Source organism: Dysidea avara, chromosome 11 (assembly GCF_963678975.1).
Source record: "Dysidea avara chromosome 11, odDysAvar1.4, whole genome shotgun sequence".
Classification (NCBI taxonomy): Eukaryota; Metazoa; Porifera; class Demospongiae; order Dictyoceratida; family Dysideidae; genus Dysidea; species Dysidea avara.
This window is the reverse complement of record NC_089282.1, coordinates 20,721,357-20,745,769: the sequence shown is the minus strand read 5'-3', so window position 1 is coordinate 20,745,769 and position 24,413 is coordinate 20,721,357. Positions and strand designations below refer to the sequence as shown.

Here is a 24,413-nt window from a genome sequence, read left to right as displayed (position 1 = left end):
GCATAGCTACAAGTATATTGATCAAATGCACACAGAATTAACACAAACACAGGTGCTACATTTTGGCTGTTTATTTTAGCACTGACAACCACCTGTGAAAATATGTAATGATAATGGCAGTAGTTTAACCAACATTAGATATTGTGTTACATGGTGGACGGAGTTCAGTTTTGCATTGCCATAGCTCAATAAAGTGAAAGGTATTGTTGATATTATTTGTTAGAGACATATTAACATAATCAAGAACAAGCATGACAATATCAAAGGTTTGCATGACCCTATAATGAAAAGTATATAATGCTTAATTTTTATAGTTGGGGTCACAGTGCATGGCCATCCAGTTCAGTGGCTTAGCCAGGAATAAAGTTTTACCGAGGCAAAGTTTATACATTGACCAAATTAAGAGGGTCTGACTCAACTGATTACACTTTTAAGTTTAGCATTTGCAGGTTGACTGGTTGGATGGAAGAAATCATTTCAGAAGACTCTAAGTGTTTTTCTAAATGTCATAAGTAATGCTCCAGCTTAGTTAATGCTACAGTATACCATGCTTCAATTATTAGACTAGTTTAATTTCACTCAGCACAAAAAGCTGACTTACTATGGAGATATTTTTAGAGGTCAGGCCATCCATGGACTGCATGCAACAGAGGTCATAGTCATGCACACTATACTTTTTATTGATCTGTTGTGATCCTAAGGCTGCAGCACATGTTGCTGTCAGACCTTCAGTGCTGGTCACTGTAAAGTGCTAATAATAAATAATAATAATATTTAATTCGGAAATTATCTGTTTCATGTGACATTCAGCTGCATATCAAGCTAGGAGTATGACAGCATGCTCCCTCAAGGAAAATTTTGAAAATAATGTATGCTTTTAAAAAAGCTATTTTTTAATTGTAGCTGCTAATGAATGATGTGATCAATTCAGTAGCTCAGTGTAATGCCATGCAGTTGATCATGGCTCATAGGAACTTTTGAAAAGTAATTTAAAGACAATTGACATACTAATGTAAATGATTTAGACCAAGCAGTGTAATGAGAACAGTGGCTATAATTTGTACTGAATGCTCTATTAGAGTACATTACGATGACTGCTCTATTAGAGTATCTCGATCTTTTTTGATGCAAATTCAAGTAGCTGAAAAGTGGTCCAGCCAATGCCAGACTTTAAATTATCACCGTGGGCTCAGGCCCTGCTTAGTACTACAGCCATATAGATTCTATTACGTGTGGTACAGTAATGCTGTCTTGGTAGTAGTAAACGTTTAAGCAGAAAATTAGGTGTGCCACTGAAAAACTTAGGCTGCTCAGCCTGAAATGCTGAGCATTGTTTTAGGTGCCTCAGTTGCTTCAATGGTAACTACGCCACTGCAGTTATGACTGGATTACTACCAGTGATGTAAAATTACATAGGAAAGTGCTTTATATAAAAGAAAGTGCTTCACATAAAATTACATTGGAAAGTGCTTCATGTAAAATTACACTGGAAAGTGAATTACATTGGAAAGTGCTTCATATATGAAGCAATTTCCATTGTAATTTTTAGTTTTACATCACACTTTCTGCTAGTTCGGTTTAGGTTAACAGCTGCTTGTTGTGAATAAATTTCCTTGTTAATCCTTTCAGAGTAGTTGGGAAGTGTTAGCTGTTGCAGTGAGTTGTTATCCATGAGGGCATGTACAATTAATTGTGAAGCTTCTCCTGTAATAGGATTGTACCACATATTTAACTCCCTCAAGGTATTGTTGACTTGCAATGCTTGGATAATCACACTACACACATCATCTGAGATGGTAGTATCACTAAGATCCAGCACCTTCAGTGACTTGTTGTCCATTAATAAAGTAAACAACAGTTTGGCCCATCTGTTAGACAAGTACTTGTTCTCATTCATGGATAGTACCACTATTTGACTTAATGGATGTGATAGTATTGTTGTGATAAATTGATCTGTTTCCCCTACAGTTTTGTTGTGACCAATACCTAAAGATTTCACCTTACAGGAGCAAATGATATCACAGAGTAAACTATCTGAGGAAGAAGAAAGGTTATTGTAGCTTAACCAGAGTTGTTCAATAGTCACACCACTGTTCTGGAGGCCTCTGTGCAGCAACCGTATACCATAATCTTGAATACAGCAGCCATCTAAGTCTACTTCTTTCCAATTTCTTATGGATGAACCTGTGAGCATTGTTATGACATTTTGTAGGTCATTGGGTGATAATGTCTTACTCCAGAAAAACATTTCTCTAGTTAGAAATTTTTGCTCAATAGTTTGGCAAATCTCATAATCACCAGCATCATGAAAGCATTGGTAGAGATGAAGGGATTTCAACTCAGCGTCAAGAAATTTATCATCTATTATGGAGTCATTGTTTCCACCACATAGAAAAGACTTGAACGAAGGACTTTGTCCTTTGGTAAGTGTGATATAAATATTGAACATGTTGTAATAAAAATCATTCCAGAAATACTGCTCAATCATAAAACGCTCTTGATGTGAAGGAAGAAGGTAGGCAATGCAGTGAGCAGCAAGGTATTCCTGAATGGAGAAATGAATGAAATTGAATGTTCTTGTTGTGCCAAATATGCTGTAGTTTTCCACAACTTGTAACAACCCATATCCATTAAGTGCTCCTGGTATGTCTTCCAGGTGTGGACAGAAAGTTTTGATTTCCTCTATGGTAAATATTAGCTGTTTTTTGATCAATGTTTGTAAGGAAAGCTTTGACAGTTGCTCTATAATCTTGCCACAAGGATCTGGAAGGTTGTGAATATCTATGATGGGACCAGGGTTGCCATATTTTGTAAGGTGTCGGAAAATAGTGGCACATATAAATAGTTTGTATAATTCAGTAGAATTTTTAGGTAAAGAAATTCCTTGTTTATACAAGAACAATAACACAGTCATATTAAACGGTGTGAAACATAAGCTACTGATGGTCGTGTTTTGCTGCAGATAGTTGGTAAGTTCTGATACTTTTTGCGGCTGTTTATTGAGTGATTGTGCTATAAAATGTTCTTGTTCCTCTTCAGTGAAACCCAGGATGTCAACTCGGACGGTGGCCTTTTTGTGTAGGCATAGTGAAGCATGAGGACGAGATGTCACTATCAAACCACAGTCAGGTAAAACCTGACGATTTATGATATTAGCTACTAAACTGTTTTGCCTCAGTTCCACTGGGAACTCATCATAACCATCAAGAAGGAATGTGAGGAATTTGCCATTGCTCTGGAAAAGTGCTTTGTTACAAATTGCAAGGGTGGAGACATCTATACTAAATTTGCAAAAGGAATGAAGAAGCTCTGTAATTGAAGACATTTTCTGCACACCAGGATCTCTGAGGCAGACTAACAACACTAGTTGAAAATTTAATAACACTTCACCTTCAGCCCAACTATAAGCAATGTGCTTCATGAGCATTGATTTTCCAATACCTGGTGCTCCTTCTATTAGAGCCATTTGTGGACTGTCACACTGTTCAAGAGACATTAGTATATCAGCAATATTCTTTGTCACTTTGCTAGTATGTAGAGCTTCTCTCAATGGCTGATAATTATCTAGTCTAGGGAATTTGGAAACTGGATGATCATTAGCAGCTGAGATGACATCATTAATATCACCAGTGAGGAGTGCTTCAGTAATGATGCTGGCACCTCTCACGGTGCGTTGATCATCATAATGTATTAATACTACTGGAATGAAATCTTTGGGTTGTTCAGGAGGCCAAATGTTCTCCCCAACATCAAATCTTGTCTGCCTGTAGACTGCCTTCACATGATGAGACAACTGGGAGATTACCATCACTAGAAAAGTATTAACACAACATCAACTGCATCATGTTAGTGAATGAAATTACTTGACATAAAAGACACCCTCTTGAAACAAGCCATGTATGTGATCTTTATAATTCAGCAGTACATTCACTTTCATATTTTGACTGCGCACTTCCTAACATTTGTTTGTCAAGTTTGCATCTCTGTGCTGTGTATGTTAACATGTGTTTCCATATCCAAAAATTGTTACCATGTTAAAGAGAGAAAGATTATACCTATGCTACAATACATTGTATCAGGAAGTAGTCAGCATTAATATATGCTGTGTAGGACATTCCTATCAGTGTTTGATTTACTGAGTACTTTATGGTCTCACATGGAGAAGTGCATGAGAGAAACAGCAATTGTAAACACTAAGCTGGAAACTTGCACTATATATTTAGCTACATTCACACATAGTTTTATGAAAATTATTTACACACCAGGAACTTGTGCAGATATATGGAAATCTCCATACAATTTCAAACACTCTAATAGAGTAGTAGTCACTACACCATACCTCCAGCAGTGAAGGACACTGTGACATCTAAGGAATGGATAACATCAACTAGCTTGCCCCATGTAGCTGAGGAATCCAACTGGAGCCATTTTCTTAACATCACTTTACACCTCTCCTCACAACTACTGGGATGATCAACATTGATGATGTCAAGTTGTGATGATGTCACTCCTAGGGATAGTCCCAACTCCCTCCACTTTGTGGCACAATATGGGACAACATGATTGTTAGTGTCACGTTCCTCAGGCCTATCATCTCCTGTAGTGTTTAACTATGATTATGCAGCTATGTACTACATACACAGTGAATCATTGAAAACTTTTGCATGAATACAACAACTGCTATACTAATAACTGAATCAGGCCTATCATCTCCTGTAGTGTTTAACTATGATTATACAGCTATGTACTACATACACAGTGAATCATTGAAAACTTTTGCATGAATACAACAACTGCTATACTAATAACTGAATAAGTTATTGATCTGGTAACAAAACCAAAGGACATTTTTTGCATGGTTTATCAGCCATGGTTGAATGCTAGATCAACCATAGCCATTAAGAAAAATTAGGAATCATCACAATAAAAAATGCTTAAACAAGGTGGACTATCACCTACAGTGTAAATTTAGTTACTACTTTAATCCATGCGTATCACTAGCAATAAACCAGTGTAATTTACACTGATCCCCCTTATCAGCACTTTTATTTTTTATTGCATAATGGTCCCTACTAGCTTGTAAAATTATTCTTTACACCTATTTTTGTAACATAATGAACTTCTATAACACCACATCAAAAGAACAGCACCAGTTATAAATACGAAGGCTAAAGCTATAATTGTATGATAAAGCATGTACCCCCATATACGTATACGTACTAGTTACTAATAAACAAAGTAGCTGTTTTCCACTATGTTCTGCCCATTACACAACCCTACACAATTTCTTGCTGGCATAATACTTGATTCTTTTGCTAGCCTATCATACTTGAAATTATGCTGGCATAATTAGCACAAGCCTATCTGGTATACCTATTAAAGCCATATAGTACCAGGCACATATATCCCAGATTGTTTGTGAGATAATAAAAATTTATACCAATAGCTACCAGCATTAAGCATGATAAAAGATCAATTTCATGCTGTATTGATTGTCTTGAGTTTCAGTAACTGCATAGCAAAATAGTCTAAGAATGCAGGAAGCGCTATTGTGCTGATTATGTCTACAAGGAATGGGCAGAACGATACAATTATACGAAAATTTGGGTGTATGGATTCAGTGGACTGGAATGGTGGAATGGAATGGAATGGAACAGTACTTTGGTAATTTCATTTGGTGGTCACCTCCTTATAAAGACCACCTTCTAACAAAGACCACCTCTTTATAAAGACTATTTTCCTTTAATGTTTAAAAATGTTGCTATCTTGTTGTTTTAGAGTGTATCACCATAGAATGGTCTTATTGATCAGTTGTGCGCCACATGCCTAGAAAAGTCAGAGTGATATCTGATTTGTAATACACCCATGCAAAAACAGTTTGGCTGTACAAAAGTGATGTCCCCAAAGTAACTGACAACTAAAGGAGCTAATATTTTGGTGAGGCCAAGAAATACTGGCAAATAACTTGCTATAATATAAAACTTGGTCCTTTATCATTGACTGAGTCTTGCTGCATTCCTAATTAATTTCCTGTAACTCAAATTGGCTAGTATTTTAGCAGTTTTATACAATGCTGGACCATTGAGAAAGGTACCAATTTACTAGCCTATTAGATTTACAGGGAATTAATTAGGAATACAGTCAGACTGCACAAGTCATTGATAAAGGACCAAGATTATTGTAAATTATACTTAGTTGCCAGTATATATTAACATTCATTTCTTGGCCTCACCAGATATTAGCTCCTTTAGTTGTCAGTTGCTTTCAGTTTCGTGGACACATCTTTTTTGTATAGCCAAGCTGTTTTTGTTTGAGGTATATAGCTATTACTGTATTATATCATAAATCAGATATCACTGGCTTTTCTAGACATAACATGTGGCATACAATTCATCAATAAGACTGTCTTATAGGGCTCTAAAACCACAATTCAGATATTAAAGTAAAACGGTCTTTGTAAAGAGGTGGTCTTTGTTAGAAGGTGGTCTTTTTAAAGAGATGGCCACTAATTGAAATTACCTAAGTACCATTCAATTCCATTCCACCATTCCAGTCCACCATTCCAGTCCGTTCCAGTCCACCATTCCAGTCCACTGAATCCAGACACCCCGAAAATTTATGGTTTGCTGATACTGCAAAGATTGTACAGGGCTGTGCATTTTGGTTGTCAGTTGTATTAATGAAAGGCTGAGATTAATGTAAAAACCAACCATTGAAAGGCTACAGCAAACAATTTTAAATTCTTATGAGGTATATACATGACTGTCTATTTTTCATGTGATATCACTACAGCAAAAGAAATTGTTATTTAAAGAACACCTCATCATCCGAAGATCTGGTTTGATACAATTTGTGATGGATGGCTAGTAGGGTGTTTCCAGTGGAAAATGATATGTATAATTTGTAATGTCAATGCCTGCATGTGGTCCCAGATACAGCCTACAGGGGCGGATCCAGGACCTGGAAAGGGGAGGGGCACAAACAGGCTAAGTTGTAGGTTGTTGAGGAGAGGTTGTTGAGGAGAGCCAGATTATCTTGTTAGTTACTGCATTTTTAAAGCAGCAAATAATATTATTAGTATCTCACTGTTGATTTTTACCATTTTAGCCTTTGCAGAAATCTTCAGCTGTTAAAAGGTTTGAATGTCCTAAACAGCAACATGTTGATTATTTTAGAGGTGCTTAGTACACACAGAAGGTGCTGGGTGACATTTTCATAGCTTTGGTTTCAGGTGAATTTGTAATAAATGCCAGTAAAATGTGCACATTTTCATGCTGATCTTGGCCTGACATAAAGTTTAGTGACCAAAAGTATGGCTCCTTGACAAGGTTGGGCGGGGGAGGGGGGATTTTCCCCAAACCCAATGCTCCATCATGGATCTGCCATTGGGATATATACAGACAAAATAAGCAAAACTTTATTTCAACAGACTTCCAAGGACTTGGCTTCCAGTCATTAACATGGATCTTAGCCTCAGGTAGAAACTACATGACTACTTAATAAACTATCTCACACTCAGCTGTTTTCACCTTTTAAATTTATTATTTATACTGAGCAGTCAGCCCTGCAGGGAAAAAAGAAAGCTATATCATACCGTATAGTAGGGACCACAAAGGTGTAGGCATGGCCCATGAAAAAACATCACCCAAAAACCAGCTCCACTTTTCCCAGAAAACGATGAGGCAGTATTGGTTAGGCAAAACTAAGCCCAAACCAGCCTTGAGATCAACCCAAAATGCTTTCAACAGGTTGCTACAGAATTTTTAAAAAATTTAACGGTATTTTCTACTGATTAACTAAGTTTCTTCAGACAAGCGTAACTCGATATCGGCTAAGGCTATGGGCTTGATATTTTCACTGTTCAACGTCACTTTGGCCTGAGAGGTGCCTTTTGGCATGCCGCAATACGTACAATGCATCATTCATGGCCTTACCAGTGTCCTCCTTTGTGTCCCATTCATCTTTGCTGACAGTGAAAAGTGCTGATTTGGCGGTAGCACGTGATGGCTTCCTTTCGTAATGGAAATCATCCGTATTTTTCATAGTGGCTACTTTATATCATTGTAGAGGTGCTTTTTGAACAGTTCTTGATTGTAATGGATTGAACATAGCTGACAATGAAGCATAATGGATACTTCACTTTTCAGATGATAATTGATGTAACTGCCATTGTTTTCTTTTGAGAAAGTATGCATGGATTGCAGGGATGCTTTTCAAACAGTTCTTGATTTGTAATGCTGTAAAAAGGGGTCTAACATAGCTGATAACGAAGTGTAGTGGATACTTCGCTTTTCAGACAAAAATTGATAAAGCTGGGGTGCGTGGCACCATTTTTTGTGGTATGTGTGGGCTCACCAGCCATAATAATATATTACAAAAAAAACAAGTACACAAAAAATTTTGGAATTTGCAATAGAGTAGGGACCATAGCACGTCGATAAAAAGCATAACACTTCTTTTGTTTTACTATCATGCGCTGCTCTAGCTTGTTTCAGTACTTTTTATCAATGTGCTATGGTCCCTACTCTAGTTGAAAATTCCGGTGTACTTGTATATATAATCTAATCCAAAACAACCAAGCTGTAAAAAAACAGTGTGGCCCTCAAAAAGGCTATGGTGAAAAAAGATGTGAAATCCAAGGTGGCAGCCAAGAAATGGCTGTGATGGTAGGTTAATGGTAGAAATTTTAATAACAACAATTCAGGTGAATTTTTGTGCCGCTTGGTCTTGGCACAAAATTCACCTAAATTGCCATTATTAAAATTTTTACCATTAACCTACCATCACAGCCATTTCTTGGCCACCACCTTGGATTTCACATCTTTTTTCACCATAGCCTTTTTGAGGGCCGCACTGTTTTTTTTACAGCTTGGCTGTTTTGGATTAGATTTCATTTCTTTTTGCATTTTTATACCCCAAAGTCGGCCTATGGTTGGCTTTGGGACTTTTTTAACCTGTCTTTTTTTCTTTACCACAGGAAGAAGAAAAGATGAAGCAGATGTACTTTAAATATTTCTGATTTTATCAGTAAATGTACAAATTGTATTTTAAATAATACATTTATTTATTACAGAACTCTCCATGGTGGTTGAACACTCTACAAGGTGACTTCTTCTAGCTGCTCTCTCTACAGGGTGAATTGTTTGTAGCTGAACGATCTACAAGGTAACTTCTTCTAGCTGATCTCTCTACAGGGTGATTTGTTTGTAACTGAACTCTCTACAGGTGATTTGTTTGCAGTTGAACTCTCTACATGATGGTTTCTTTGTAGTTGAACTCTCTACAAGGTAACTTCTTCTAACTGATCTTTCTACAGGGCAATTTGTTTGTGGCTGAATTTTCTACAAGGTGATTTCTTTGCAGCTGAACTCTCTACATGGTGGTTTCTTAGTAGCTGAACTCTCTACAAGGTAATTTCTTCTAGCTGATCTCTGTAGCTGAACTCTCTACCGGTGATTTGTTTGCAGCTGAACTCTCTACATGATGGTTTCTTTGTAGCTGAACTCTCCACAAGGTAACTTCTTCTAGCTGATCTTTCTACAGGGTGATTTGTTTGTAGCTGACCTCTCTACAAGGAAACTTCTTCTAGCTGATCTCTCTACAGGGAGATCTGTTTGTAGCTGAACTCTCTACAGGTGATTTGTTTGCAGCTGAACTCTGTACATGATGGTTTCTTTGTAGCTGAACTCTCTACAAGGTAACTGATGTCTCTACAAGGTCACTAGTTTGTAGCTGAACTCTCTACTAGTTTGTAACTGAACTCTCTACAAGGTGACTTCTTCTAGCTGATCTTTCTACAGGGTGATTTGTTTGTAGCTGAACTCTCTACAAGGAAACTTCTTCTAGCTGATCTCTCTACAGGGAGATTTGTTTGTAGCTGAACTCTCTCCAGGTGATTTGTTTGCAGTTGAACTCTCTACATGATGGTTTCTTTGTAGCTGAACTCTCTACAAGGTGACTTCTTCTAGCTGATCTTTCTACAGGGAGATTTGTTTATAGCTGAACTCTCTACAAGTGATTTGTTTGCAGTTGAACTCTCTACATGGTGGTTTCTTTGTAACTGAGCTCTCTAAAAGGTGACTTCTTCTAGCTGATCTTTCTACAGGGTGATTTGTTTGTAGCTGAACTCTCTACAAGGAAACTTCTTCTAGCTGATCTATCTACAGGGAGATTTGTTTGTAGCTGAACTCTCTACAGGTGATTTGTTTGCAGTTGAACTCTCTACATGATGGTTTCTTTGTAGCTGAACTCTCCATAAGGTAACTTCTTTTAGCTGATGTCTCTACAAGGTCACTAGTTTGTAGCTGAACTCTCTACATGATGGTTTCTTTGTAACTGAACTCTCTACAAGGAAACTTCTTCTAGCTGATCTGTATTTGCTTGTAGCTGAACTGTCTACAGCTGATTTGTTTGCAGCTGAATTCTCTACATGATGGTTTCTTTGTAGCTGAACTCTCTACAAGGTAATTTCTTCTATTGATCTCTCTACAGGGCGAATTGTTTGTAGCTGAACTCTCTACATGGTAGTTTCTTTGTAGCTGAACTCTACAAGGTGATTTCTTCTAGCTGAACTATCTCTTTCCATAGTTGCATGAACTCCCTACAAGGTAACTTCTTCTAGCTGATCTCTCTACAGGGTGAACTGTTTGTAGCTGATCTCTCTACAGGGTAACTTGTTTGTAGCTGATCTCTATACAGGTTACTTGTTTCTAGCTGATGTTTTGAATTCTCTTCAGGGTGACTGCTCTATTAGGATGACTGCTCTATTAGAGTATCTCGATCTCGCACTTGCTGCACCAAGTTGGACTTCGTGTTATAACTCCGTGGCTTTAAGTCTGATTCTTCTACACCATTGAAGAGCCTTTCTAAGATGATTACTCCATCTATACAGCGATTTTCAAAGCATTACCCCAAGCGGTTTATCTGGTAGGCATGGCAAGTAGTAGTTTTTTTATTAGCTAATCTCGATTGCGTAATTGTTACACACTGTTGGTTTTTTCGTTGTATCTTCCTGGTTTTTAGCTCGATTTCTTTCAAACCACAAAAGGTTTGAGGTTCAATAGTGAACCTATTCACCCACCGATTTTCAGCTTCTTCCCATACGCGGTTTACCCTGTAGGCGTGACAACATATTGGTGTTATTTTTCGTGAATAATCGCTTATAACTCTTTTCCTGTTTATCGTATTCTAGCCAAAGTTGGTACAGAGATGCGCCTTTATACCCCCCTTCAGTGTGCCAAATTTCAAGGCAATCGGATATTGCGTTCGCGTTTTATAGCAGTTTTTGTAAGTGTGCGAAAAGAGGAAGAAAAAAACGAAGAAACTAAGCCAATTTTTGAAGTCGTATATCTCGGGAACGCTTGAAGCGATTGGGCTCAAATTTGGAATGTGGAGTGCTGAAGATGGAGGGAGTGTCCACAGCAAAAGTCATCTTGTTTCATCAAGGCAGCACAGAGCTACGGAGGTGCGAAAATTTGCGTTTTCTTTCTTCCTGTCAATAGAGATTTCCAACTAAATTAAATAATTAACATTCCATACATTCATTTGCATGATAAATATTGTGCATTGTTTCAGGGTCATTTTAGTGCAAACCCCACCCCAATCAGTGGTTCCTATCAAAAGATATAAGGAAAAGAAGTTGACAGTGTGATGATTTTTGTGTACAGCATTTCAATGCTTTTTATGTATATTGCATGGCACCAAACACAATATACAAAGTGTCATAAATCTAGATAGGAAACTAATAACGACATGAAATTTTCACCCCATATCTATTTTATGAAGAACAGCATATGAACTAAGTAAAACCTCTCAAAAGTTACCACTTCTTTGTAGACTGACCACTCAGAATATTACATGAATAAAGCAAGTGATTCACAAATAAAACTGTGTGTATTGTGTAATTCTAAGTATACACAGGTACCTAATGCATTTTCTGGAACAGCTAACTAGAAAAATCAGTAATATTTTATAAATGGCAAGTACTGGCATCACAAGTCACAATTAACACGTACTTCGGAAACATGCATGACAATCAGATAACACAATGTAAGAGCAACATTATTTTTAAAATAGATTTGTTTGGACATTGCTAAGCTTTATTTGTCACATTGTAAGCACTAAGGATGATAATTATTATATAACACAATGACATCACTATACTACAAAGAGAAATTATAAATAGTTTCTGATCAAAAGCACAACCACTAAAGCTGCTATAAAATGGACCAAAACAGCAGTAAATACACCAGAATATAACAACAGGTACGTGTGAAGCCATGTAAGGTTGGTATCACATGCCAGTCTCCACTTTTGAAAAGATTATGCTCAACCTTGAACCTTATTTTGCAATTCCGCGCAAGACAACAAACTGCTCACCTTCAAACTATACTTGCATCGATGCAGGGGGATGCCTTGAAGTCCAGGGTGATTGTAATGCTGAATTCTGAGCAGTGTTAGATGGCGATTTACCTTTAAAAGGGTCATATTTCCATCGTAATCCAACATCAATCGTCCTCCAATCAAAAAACACATGGCAAAATCGAAATCCGCATATACGGTTTGCCCAGAACCACTTTCTTCGTCCTCATCAGCAGCAGATTCACGCGGAAACACTCGGAAACTTCGGCTATCACAGGTGCCGCATTCTTCCAATTAGAATTACGTACGCAATTATTTGTATGGGCTTCTTATGGGGATTTTTATTTCTCAAACTTTGATTTGCTATATTTCAATAAATACCGCATGGATTTTAATCCAGTAAAGTGCATTACGAAGTACGAAGCATTGGCTACCATTTACTGGAACGGCAGCTTGTGAAACGTTTATTGAAGGTGTATAATTTAAGTAGCAAAAATATGTGTGAAAAATTGGTAGGTTGGAAATCGCTACTGTCAATATACTTACGGGTGTTGCGCGCCGGCTTCTTGGGCCGCACGACACACTACCGTGTGTCTTGATACACACTGCAAACCAATTATCTAATTACAAGTCAGTGCAATAATGTGATTGCAAAAATGATGTAAATAAATCAGAGTCATAAGTTTCAATAATTTTGATATGTGATATGACTTTGTGGATGAGGATGGTATGATACAATGGGTGGTATGATCTCCATGGTTCTTAATGCTTTTTTGTGTGTCCATAGCTGTATTAATTGTAACAAAAATCTCAAAATCCCCAATTTTGATCCTGGGCTCTTTATTATTATTATTATTACTAGGACCGCGTCACATACAACCAAGTACATACACCAACCTGACAGCCCCCCGGTGAGGCTATTAGGTGGTGAATGCATTATCCCCAAATCAACTTAATATGTCACAGTAGTGACAGATATAACACTATAGTGGCATTGTAACTAAAGGCCACCAGTAGCTAAGTGCCAGTACATCATTGGTGTGGTATAAGTGGCACAGTGATGTGTACAAAGTATATGTATACAAAACATACAGGAGAGAACTATACATTATTGCAGTATTGTATGCAGCAATACATTATAGGCAACATCACCATGCAGATAAAAATTATTAGCCAATATACAGCAATGCATATCAACATCAACTAGAGCTAAGTAAGGTTCATCAGTGATGTAGCAATGGCACAGTGATGGGTGACACACCATAGTTATGCATACACAACTTTCAGGAGATAGCTACACAATGCTGTAGGCGTATGCAAGCCAGATGAAACCAGATAAAGGAAGACAGCCAAGCCACTAGAGCCTAGTAGCTACGCCAGGTGAAGGCAAAAAAGATTAAGCACGTATTGAATTGCCTGACACCAACACAAAGAAAGTTCGCCATGCCAGCTGCACAAGACAAAATTGTTTACTTGTATTTTATATGTAACTGTAAGCTTATTGTAAAGAGCGTGGCATATGTCAGTTTAATGTTTTCTTGTATTGTTTATTTACGCGAATGAATCCACTGGCAGCTGGCATGGAGACTTGAGATGTTAAGGTAAATGCGGGTATTTCCGGACAGCGCACAATTCCGGACACTTTATGTATAGCACCCAAGAATGGATCAACTAGAACACACTTTTCGATTTTTATAATCCCTATAAGAATAGCTATTCACACCAGAAATTTCAAGGCAATCCGTTGTTTCGTTCCTCGGCTAGCTTGATAAAGGTACCAAAGTGTCCGGAATTGTACGCTGTCCGGAAATACCCGCATTTACCTTACAAACATAAAAACTTACTTGTAATCTTCTTGTTTACACAAGTGGCTTCTGTAATCTTCTTGTTTACACAAGTGGCTTCTGGCTCTCCTGCACGGGCATCACTAATCTTCTTCGCGAAATATGTAAGTAATTAAGCAAGGGTGTGGTACTGGGCGTTATATAGAATTACACGTATGGTCAAGTCATCAGCACAAACAGGAGCGACGATTATACGTTTGTGCCTTCATTCACATGCGAATCTATCCCCGGTTAGTTCATGTCTCTAGGCCTCGTAGTTTTCTCAAACATTAATTATTAATTATTTAATTATTTATTTATTTAATTATTTATTTATTTATTTATTTATTACGTAATTTTAACCGCGTTTCGTATTATTCTTAGTACTTGGTTATATAATTAATACTTTACAGAACTGTACAGATCAATAAACAAAATTAAACAATATTTAAGAGCTTATAACAATTAAATTACAGAACTGAAGGTCTACCAGTGTCTTGCACTGGTAGCCATAATTAATTACTTACAAATTATAATAAGCTATATAACTACAAATAATAATTACAAGGGGTAGCTATAAAGAGTACAAGTTAAAGAATAAAATAGTTTGTAGGAGCTGGAATGTTTAAACATTTGGAACAGGGGCAACGGAAATAAAAAGTACATAGGTTATTACTGTCAAAATTGTTAACAAAATGATTCCAAAATAATTCTTGAGTTTGAATTTGATAGTTAGGAGGGTTTGGGATAAGTCAATTAATGGTAAGCTGTTCCACAATCTGGGTATACGGTAGAAGTAGGAATTCATTACACTGTTTTTAGATGCTATCATGTGTCTAAGTTTGTAACCTGCTGATCTTGTGGGTCCAGAGATAAATTCTACAAAGTTTAATATGTTGAACTTTTCAGATGAAAATTTTACTGATTTTATAAAAAACATGATGTCAGCTAAATCGTAAATATACATCAGTGGAAGAAGTTTCAGTCTCAAAAGCCTTTCTTTGTAGTTACTGGTGTAGTCATTAAGAATATATTTGGTTGCCCTCCTTTGTACTCTTTCTAACAGTTCAATATCAGATAGTAAATATGGCTTCCACAAGCAAGAACAATACATTAAAGTAGATCTAATCATTGAAACATACAGATTCTTCTAGTCTCCAAACAGTAACTTTCCTTAAATATGTGGCGAAGTAATCCAAAAGATTTATAAGCTTTAGAAGTAATGTCTTGATAGTGTAATCTCCATGATAAACTATCAGAGAAATAGATACCAAGATCTTTACAGCTATCAGAGCAAGGAATGGTATTTCCATTGATGGTATAAAATGAATTAAATATGTTGTGATAACGTAAAAATATAAATTTTGGAACACTGAAGGCAAGGTTATTGTTATCACTCCAATGAGAAACTGATGACAAATCTTCTTGAAATCTATGGATGTCCAACTCAGACTTTATTTTCATAAAGCACTTTGTATCATCAGCAAAGACAAACATATTTGATGAATGAATAGCAGAGGGAAGGTCATTAATGTAAATTAGAAAGAGTAAGGGGCCAAGTATACTCCCCTGTGGTACACCTGACAATACAGGTAAGCAATTAGACAAACAGTTGTTGATAGAAACACATTGTACCCTATTGCATAGGTATGATTTAAACCACTTCCAAAGAGTTCCAGTGATCCCAATGTTCCAGAGTTTCACCAATAGTTGATTGTGCGGCACACTGTCAAAAGCCTTTCGATATTAATGTGATTATTTTTGTGACATGTACTTATTAGACTGTAGTTACATAATTACCCTGGCACAGGATACCAGTGGACCATGCATCATTGCTGCATGTTAACCAGTCTCACTAAAGTTTTTAAAAATAAATAAACAACCATGCACTCTGTCTTACTGTAGTGCACTGTAAGATTGTAAACCACTGCGGGCTGTATATATTATGAGATTGTACAATAGAGTTTCCTGGATGATATAAGTATGCATTGGCTAGTGGCGTAACTAGACTTGTACCGACACCAGGGCCCAGTGCAATAAGTTAAAGTCATATTCACAAGTAAAGCTATTAAAGTAGCTAAATTATCGAAGCGATAATTGTTTCTAGAGGAGCTTATACAGATAACATGGCAGTTTGAAGTGATTTCACAATAACGAAAGGTAACATAGCTGTTTTGCAGCCAAAAATGTGTGCTGTTGTCAAGGTCTCGATCAATTATTCGGTGAAATAGCCTTTTCTACTACTCTATTGCTAATTCCGTGGGTGTGACTTGATTACTGACACCAGGGCCTGGGCCCAGGTAGGCCCGGGTTTAGTTACGCCACTGTGCATGGCTACAACCTCAAATGGCAACCTTGCCAACCGATGAAATGTGAGCATGCAACACAGTAGGGTTTCCAACTCAAAATAGGAAGGTGCTTCTTTTTGTTGTTTCTGGAGATTTTCACACAGACAAGTGCTAAGAATGCTTGTAGCATTTGGTATCAGCATAAATTTAACACACAAAAAACATACATGGTCACATGACCAAAAATACCAAAATAGTTAATATTCGAAGATCATTGTATTTTAGGGTGATCTAAGGCACAATCAGTGCTCAATGAAGACTTCTATACATCTAAGTATTATAACACATCCTATATAGCTGTAATGGGATTGTTGGCCACATGACCACCTTTTTGGATATTTACAGTTAAAATTGCACTGATATTGAAAAGCAACAGACAGTTTAATCAAGCGAGTTTAATTAGAACTTGTTTATTTTGAAACAATGAAAAGAGCTGAGGCATCATCCTATTTTGCAGTGGAAATCCTAGGGAATTTTGGTCATGTGATCATGCGATATTTACGTATGTTAAAATCAAGGTTTAAATTAGCTGATATCGAATGCTGCAAACAATCCACTAACAAATTAGCACTTGCTTGCTTTATCTTAAAGGTAAATATGTGTGAAAATCTCCAGAAACAACAAAACAAAGTACCTTACTATTTTGAGTGGAACCAAGACAGTGAAGGTACTAGCTATGTTTTTTTGCAAGGGAGTGACACGCCAATAGCCTCTGTACTTGGATCCGCGACCACGGTCAAGATGCCAGTCAATGGTCAAACCAAATATTTTTACTCAGTCAACGGTCAAGATCTCAGGTCTGAGCAAGTCAACGGTCAAGATGATCTACCACTCTCTACCAGCAACTTTGAATTGAACTCAGTTTGCTGAGCTAATATTAGTAACTGTAATAGGCATTAGTAATATTCAAGTAATATACCACATTAATCACAATAATACGTAGACTATAATGATTTTAAGGTTACGTCACGTGATAAATTCCTGACGCTCTCTATAGGTGCATAAAGTATTAGCTACAGTTATTACTTAGCTATAGCCCTATGGCTATATAGTGGTTCGCAGTTGATGAAAGTTGCAGTGCGACATAAAATCGAGAGCGTTAGCTCAGCAGTCAAGGTTTGGCGGTTTGATCCCAGATTGATATCCTTGTACAAGTTGGAAGAAGTAGAGAAGAAATTCTTAAACTTTTTCCTGACATCTCTGCCTGGAGTAATGTTGGAATTCGTTTGTCATACAAGGATACGTTCGTAGGAGTTATCAACCTGGAATATGATGGTAATTTAAGGGTAGCTAAGTAGCTAGCATGAATCATACAGCTATAGTACAGACTATATAGCTACTATCCAAAAATGCTTGATATTATAATGTTAATTGAATTTAATGAAGGCCTAGAGTACACTGCAGTCATGTAAGGAGGAACCAAACATAATTTTCAGAACCATTTATGTTGAAGAGAGACTACAAAAGCTATACCCATGCACTGCTCAATCAACGTCTGCTAGTAAAGTTTGAAAGAAAAGTTCAGATTCAAAGCTTAGTAGTGCTAGTAGATCTAAGGTATAGAGGCTACAGTGGTTTGTAACATGCATAGCCAATGTTATGTTATCTTGATCTTGACTATTATAGAAGACATTCTAAAGAGTGGAGGTCAAAGATGATAATGATCAGCCATATATCGATGAGACTAACAAAGCTATTAAGTGTTCCTGCATGGTACAAGGATTTTCGAGGGAGTGCAAGCATGTTAATCAGCACATCAAAATATCTGTGTCACATTGTGGTGCCAGAAAAGATCACTTAAAGCAAAGTGGTGGACAGCGATCCATAACAGATGGGCACCAGCTTATTATGCTGGCATAATTTTGAGAATAATAGGTGCCTGAAAGCATCAAGCATAATGCTAGCATAATAGGCAAAATAATTGTCATACAGTAAGCAAAAATGCATGCCATAGAAAAAGGTTGACTTACAATAATAGAACAGTTGATGCCACTGATGTGGCATTAAGTAGTTATCTGACATGACTGTTGTTATAGCTTACAATGTAACCAAATTCTTAATGCACAACGAGTACTTTTACATTTGTGACTGAATTTTGGAAAATCACCCATATGGGCGTGCATGAAATAATTAGAATTTTCATGTTTAGTGGGTTGCTAATACGAGCAGGACACAGTTTTAAAAATATTTCAATAATTTTCTTGTAATTTAAGGTATTGAGAATAGCTTACAACCATTAACAAGTAGATTTGTGCTATATAGTTTGCTGTTTGATCATTAAATATTTTAGATGTCAAATGCGCCCATATGGGTGATTTTCCAAAATTCGGTCACATTTAACCAGTTGTTCATAAGCTAAAGTTTATCATTATCCATTACGACCATTAGAAATTAACAAAACATGGGAACTGTGGCAAAAAATTTGAGCATAATTATGAGCATAATAGGCAAAATTAAAAGCATAATAGGCTGGTGCCTAATAACAGATCATATTGAACTGTAGACTTTTATGTATAATATACCTATATAGTCACACATATCAGTATATGTGCATCATGTATCATACCATTTTATTGTAATTATAGTGGAAAACACTTTACCATCTGTTGTGACTTGTGTGAATTTTCCAAAGCAATTAGCTGATACGAAACACTGGGCATGTCACTTTAATTTTCTATAAAGACATCATTCCACTAAAACATTGATTAAGCTATTATTATTCAGTATTATTCCAACCACACAGCAGTGAAGATACAGCTAACAGTAATGTTGTACAGCTATGATAATTACTGAAAGACTGTGGTCATGATCAGTGCCACTGATTCATTACTGAACATGCACTAATCTATAGACCTATCTCATTACATCCATAAATCTATAATACAGAAGCAATAAATTAAAGTTGTGACTAGTCCATGAATCTTAGCATAGAAATGCACTTATGTCACAGTCATTGTGAAAGCCACTTTTTCATCTGTTGTTTTCCCTTCTCATCAATGATAATTGACCATGCCACTTTACCATCTGTTGAAGTATAATTCTATTTCCATACAAACACACACCTATAGCTGTCTGGCTACAATACTATACTGCATGTACACAATACAGTCAATACTACAATGGCTTGCTCACAAGAGTCGTTTACCAATGCTGAAGGTCTAGAGTTGTTGTCTTTTATAACTGCAGTTCATGGTGTCAAGTTTTTATCCTAGCTTGGCAGATCTGATAGCAAGTAAAGTTCTAGTTGTTGATTTGCTTCAAGAGAAATGCAATGAACATGCATGATCCAAATGCAATCATTGTTATGACAAGATCTGATGAGCCTAAAATTCTTGGACATCTAAAAGAAGTTCTGCAATTGCATGATACAGATTTTACAGCTTCATGGTGTCAAAATACATACCTATAAATTGTACGCATATATAATATTCCTAAAATATTAGTATGACATGCCTTTAGGAAATGCATTTTCTCTTTATCTCTGCAGCGTTTAATTGTATAAGATCAGAATATTCAGTGTATCTGGATTCCAAGAATTATAAATATCGTGCTGTTGACATTACAGCAACTATCAAGGGACCAAAGTCTTGCCTTACTGAAATATGTAAGATTCTAGATAACAAGAGTATAATTTATGAGGTATGAATAAAATGTGTCACTATATCAAATCTTATACACATTGCCGGTATAGGTGCATGATGACAGCCATATGTTGTGACTCAATAAACTTCATGTAGCTAGTTATAAGTGTACTCAGTATATAAGTAGCTAACAAGCTAAGTAGCAATAATATTAATTGTGTCATGTAACTATACTAATTATTATCCGTGTATGTTAAAGAGGTCCGACAACGTTTACTTTTAACTTTAGGATCTCTTGACCTAAGCTGCTAGCTAAAATTGGTGTCAGCCTTACGTCAGTACATGAATTCTTCAGTATACATGACCCAGTGTTTATTCTAGGGCTGTTAGGGGGGGGGAACTTCCCCCCCCCCCTAAAATCTCAGACTCACCCCCTAAAATTGTGAGTGACTACTACGCTATACTTAGGTTTAGCAACGCCGTGCTCTCATGCATCAAGCTCTACCACTGAAATTTATAGAGATACTTGAAGATTTAGATAATGGTTGCTTGATGTTAGCAGTAGTGAACATCTTACATTTTGTTGGTGTGGCTTCACAAAAATCAACACTCATGAGCCTTAAATGCCTAACCAGATTGGCAACTATTTCAACTGCTTTATATAGTTGTGAACTTGGACAACTATATAACAGACTTTCACTGGTCACCCCCTGAATTTCTGATTCTCCCCCAAAGGAGAAATCCTAGAATAAACACTGACATGGCCACTCTGTGATTATCAGTGCATGGTACCCCTGAATCTAGGCCCCTGTATGCAGCTAAGTATAATCTTAATCAATAAGACGTCTTTCATCATCTATTGATTACTGGTGGGGCTCAGCTCATGCATGTATTTAAGCTAATTTCACGTGAAGTTAGCTTTCTAGCTAGCTGAATACCCTGGAATAATGCAGTAACAAGCAGCTAATGAATAATAGCAGAGTCAATGCCAGTTGAACTAGCTGGTCAATGGTCAAGACAATATTTTGAGCCAAGTCAACGGTAAAAAGCCTAAATCCACCTTGACCAATTTTGACCGCGGTCACGGATCCAAGTACAGAGGCTATTGGCGTGACGCCCCCTTGTTTTTTTGTCATTACATGAACCGATGGCATGATATACTTTCATACAAGAACGTATTCCTTGAGCTTACTTGTTTTCCAACTTGGTATATCTACAATCGACATCTCTGTCGGCGAAAATCGGAACTCCACGACCACTTTTTCATTTCACAAAACCAATCCGAGGCTACATATTAAACGAGAGTATTTACGAATGACGTCATGAAATACCGCATCATGCGGTATGCAACCCAGCTGGTTTGGAAGAGGCGGTACACCAGGGTAGTGGGGGGGTCTATGAGGGTTCACCCCCCCTCCCTTCGCTATACAGGCACTTTATAAATTTTAACTTAAAAACGCCTAAATTTTTGTACAGAATAGCTAGCTATAGCTAGTTAGTTTTTTTATTTTGGTTTTTTGAATGATTATCTAAATTCAGTAGCCACTATAGGATGCTTTCTGAGTGACCTCCATTAAACATAAGCTATAGGGATAAGTGAAAGTAGTGCTGCTATTCTCAGTGCAGCTTTCTTCGCTGAAGTAATAATGTATCCATAGCAATATAATGTACTAATTTTATTAGTGCATGGTACATATAGCGATAGTCAGTGTGTACAATCAGTGGCGGATCTAGGAATTTATAAAGGGGGTTTCCAGTTTAGAAGGTGGAGATATATATTGACATGAGATACGCAAACGTTTGCACTACATCGTCTGGTTTGGTAAGGTGAGACAAAAAAAAAAAAAAAAAAAAAAAAAAAGGTCACAGCCTAGTAATAGTACATAAAATATATTAAAAACTTCCTACACACTACTTTAGTAGCTACTGTGACTGCTCTAATTACAGTATCTCGATCGAGACGCACGCCGCGATAATTAAAACATTTAATTGTTACGCAATCATTTTTCAAAGGGGGTTTCCGTGGAAACCAATGAAACCCCCCTGGATCCGCCACTGACAATCATATACAATCATAGCCAACGAGTTCCTCTACACTAATATTTTGTGTCCTATATTCTGTGCTTGCAAATTTGTTAAAGCATTGATATTCTTAATTGGTTAGGGAAGAGGTACGTAGCTATATATTATTATTATTATTATTACCGCTTTATATGCCAAACTGTCCTATGTATAACATGCATTAAACCTGATGGAGTTAGGTGGCCACTCAAGTTAATTGAATAGACAATAATTCATTTTTACAATACTGATATATCCTATATAGTGCATGAGTGATGGAGAATCTGACTTGGGTGTTATCTGCACAGTATACAGTAAAAAGTGATCTGTGATCTTATATTCTCTCATCATTGATGTATGTATAAAGCATCATTTACCACGTGCATGCACTCTTATTGTATATGCAGCTCTTGTTAGATTACGGCATTTAAATTTTGATGCAACCCTATCATCTTAAAGGTATCAGAGCATGAAGTCATCCAACTCACTTTAGAGCAAACTTGACATATATGTTGATAGATTGAAGTTAATGTGCCATGCACTGTACCACAGAAAACTAATTATTGTGGACTAGTAACGATGGTTTGGTTAGTGGTATTAGCCAAAGGCTTTTAAGTAGCTAATATAAATAAATGGCATAGCTATTTCCACTAGATACATAATAACTAAATGCATTTAGTGATTATCACAAAGACTACACAATCTGCATGTCATGGTGGTGTGCACATGGTTTTTTGTGAAGTCTCATTGTGCAGGGGCGGATCCAGAGTCTGGAAAGAGGGGGGGCACCTTGCTGAAAAAAAGTTGAAGAGCAAAAAAAAAAAAAAAAAAAAAGTTACAACAATAATAGCTAGTTATCCTTTACCAAATATATTATATCACGTATGTTATGTAAAATAAAATCCTATTTATAGCTTCCTAAGTAAGCTACACTTCCCCATGAACACTGTGACTGCTTTATTAGAGTGATTGGTGATTGACTGCTCTATTAGAGTATCTCGATCTTATATACATTTTTTTAAGGGGGGGGGGGGGGGGGGTACGTGCCCCCTGTGCCCCCCACTGGATCCGCCACTGTTGTGACTCTGTGACAAGTACCATGCACTGAGCTGGTTATAATGCTTTAGTCATCTTCGACAATCATGGAATCTTGTCCAGTCTGAAAATGCTTGACTCCAGCATGCAGAAACTTTTAAATATTGTTTTGTTTACATCCACTGTTTTCTAGTTTTTATTTCTGTCTCGAGTCCAACTCTCAACCATTTAATGGTTTTATAACATTTGCAGAGATAATGATTACTTTCACTCACTGGTTGTAGAGCTCTTTAGTAGTGAAAACAACTATGTAGGTCAAGGTTCCAAGGCCATGATCTATTCTACATTCATTGATCAAGAGCACAATGCCAACATCTGTAGCAGATGTATGTTAAAAATAGGTAATCATTGTATCCATGCTTAAAATTATGTATAAATCATTGTTTGAGGATATAAGGTATGTGTCATATACTAAAATGTTCCTACTTTCACTGCTAGTTACTGATACCCTGAACTACTACTGTGTTTTCATGACATTTGTACTGTGTTATTGGTGTTGCTACGGTATACCTATTCAGTTTATGTTGAACACATTTCTTGCTTGAAATAATAATTATTAAGACAAATTTAAAACATTATACACTTACTTTGTAGTTCCCTCTCGATCACTGTGACAGTTGAACATACCCTAGCTAATGTAATATTTATCCTTAAATTTATCTACACACATCATTCTATTGTTGTGCAGTGCATAGCAATGTTACCAATTCTGATATGAATGGAATAACGAACAAGCTTAATTTAAGGACTCTCTAACAAAGCACACCTTTATTTTTTTCTGTTCTACTTTGTCTACATAGTGCATGTGATGGGGCATTGAAGTTTGAAGTTTCTTTCACTTTTAATACATTCTCAAGCACTCTACAAATTAATGGAGTAAACACTATGTATATAGCACATCCAAAGTATGCACACACACACACACACACACACACACACACACACACACACACACACACACACACACACACACACACACACGCATGCACACGCACACTACACATCCACACGTTTTCTGTCATATTGCAGTAGACATCAATGAAGTACCACTGACCATGATTCAATCCAGTAGTGGATGATGATAGGTAATCTCCTCACCATAGGAGAAGGTCAACTGTAGTACACCATTGACCAGTTGTAGCATT

General features: G+C 36.8%; 1 protein-coding gene and 1 long non-coding RNA gene across 2 annotated transcripts; one reads left to right on the top strand and one right to left on the bottom strand.

Annotated features, from left to right (window-relative positions):
* Nucleotides 1–1,384: 1,384 nt before the first annotated feature.
* LOC136238484 (protein NLRC3-like) lies at nucleotides 1,385–21,432 on the bottom strand. The gene is made up of 3 exons (XM_066029015.1): nucleotides 21,305–21,432; nucleotides 4,340–4,597; nucleotides 1,385–3,810 (listed from the first exon to the last, which is right to left on the bottom strand). Exons 1-3 carry the CDS (start codon nucleotides 21,336–21,338, stop codon nucleotides 1,499–1,501), a joined length of 2,604 nt encoding a protein of 867 aa, XP_065885087.1. The 5' UTR covers nucleotides 21,339–21,432; the 3' UTR covers nucleotides 1,385–1,498.
* Nucleotides 2,599–4,775, top strand: LOC136238485 (uncharacterized). The gene is made up of 4 exons (XR_010693009.1): nucleotides 2,599–2,687; nucleotides 2,738–2,969; nucleotides 3,040–3,129; nucleotides 3,179–4,775. It is a non-coding gene; the product is annotated as an uncharacterized lncRNA (long non-coding RNA).
* Nucleotides 21,433–24,413: the final 2,981 nt, after the last annotated feature.

Bases quoted from the DNA above. Each gene is read 5' to 3' on its own strand.
- LOC136238484 (XM_066029015.1), bottom strand. From the start codon at position 21,338: ATGTCGATTGTAGATATACCAAGTTGGAAAACAA. The intron at 4,598-21,304 runs GTAAGCTCAAGG...TAAACACTACAG, and splicing joins TATACCAAGTTGGAAAACAA to GAGATGATAGGCCTGAGGAA. The intron at 3,811-4,339 runs GTATGGTGTAGT...ATACTTTTCTAG, and splicing joins AGTGTCCTTCACTGCTGGAG to TGATGGTAATCTCCCAGTTG.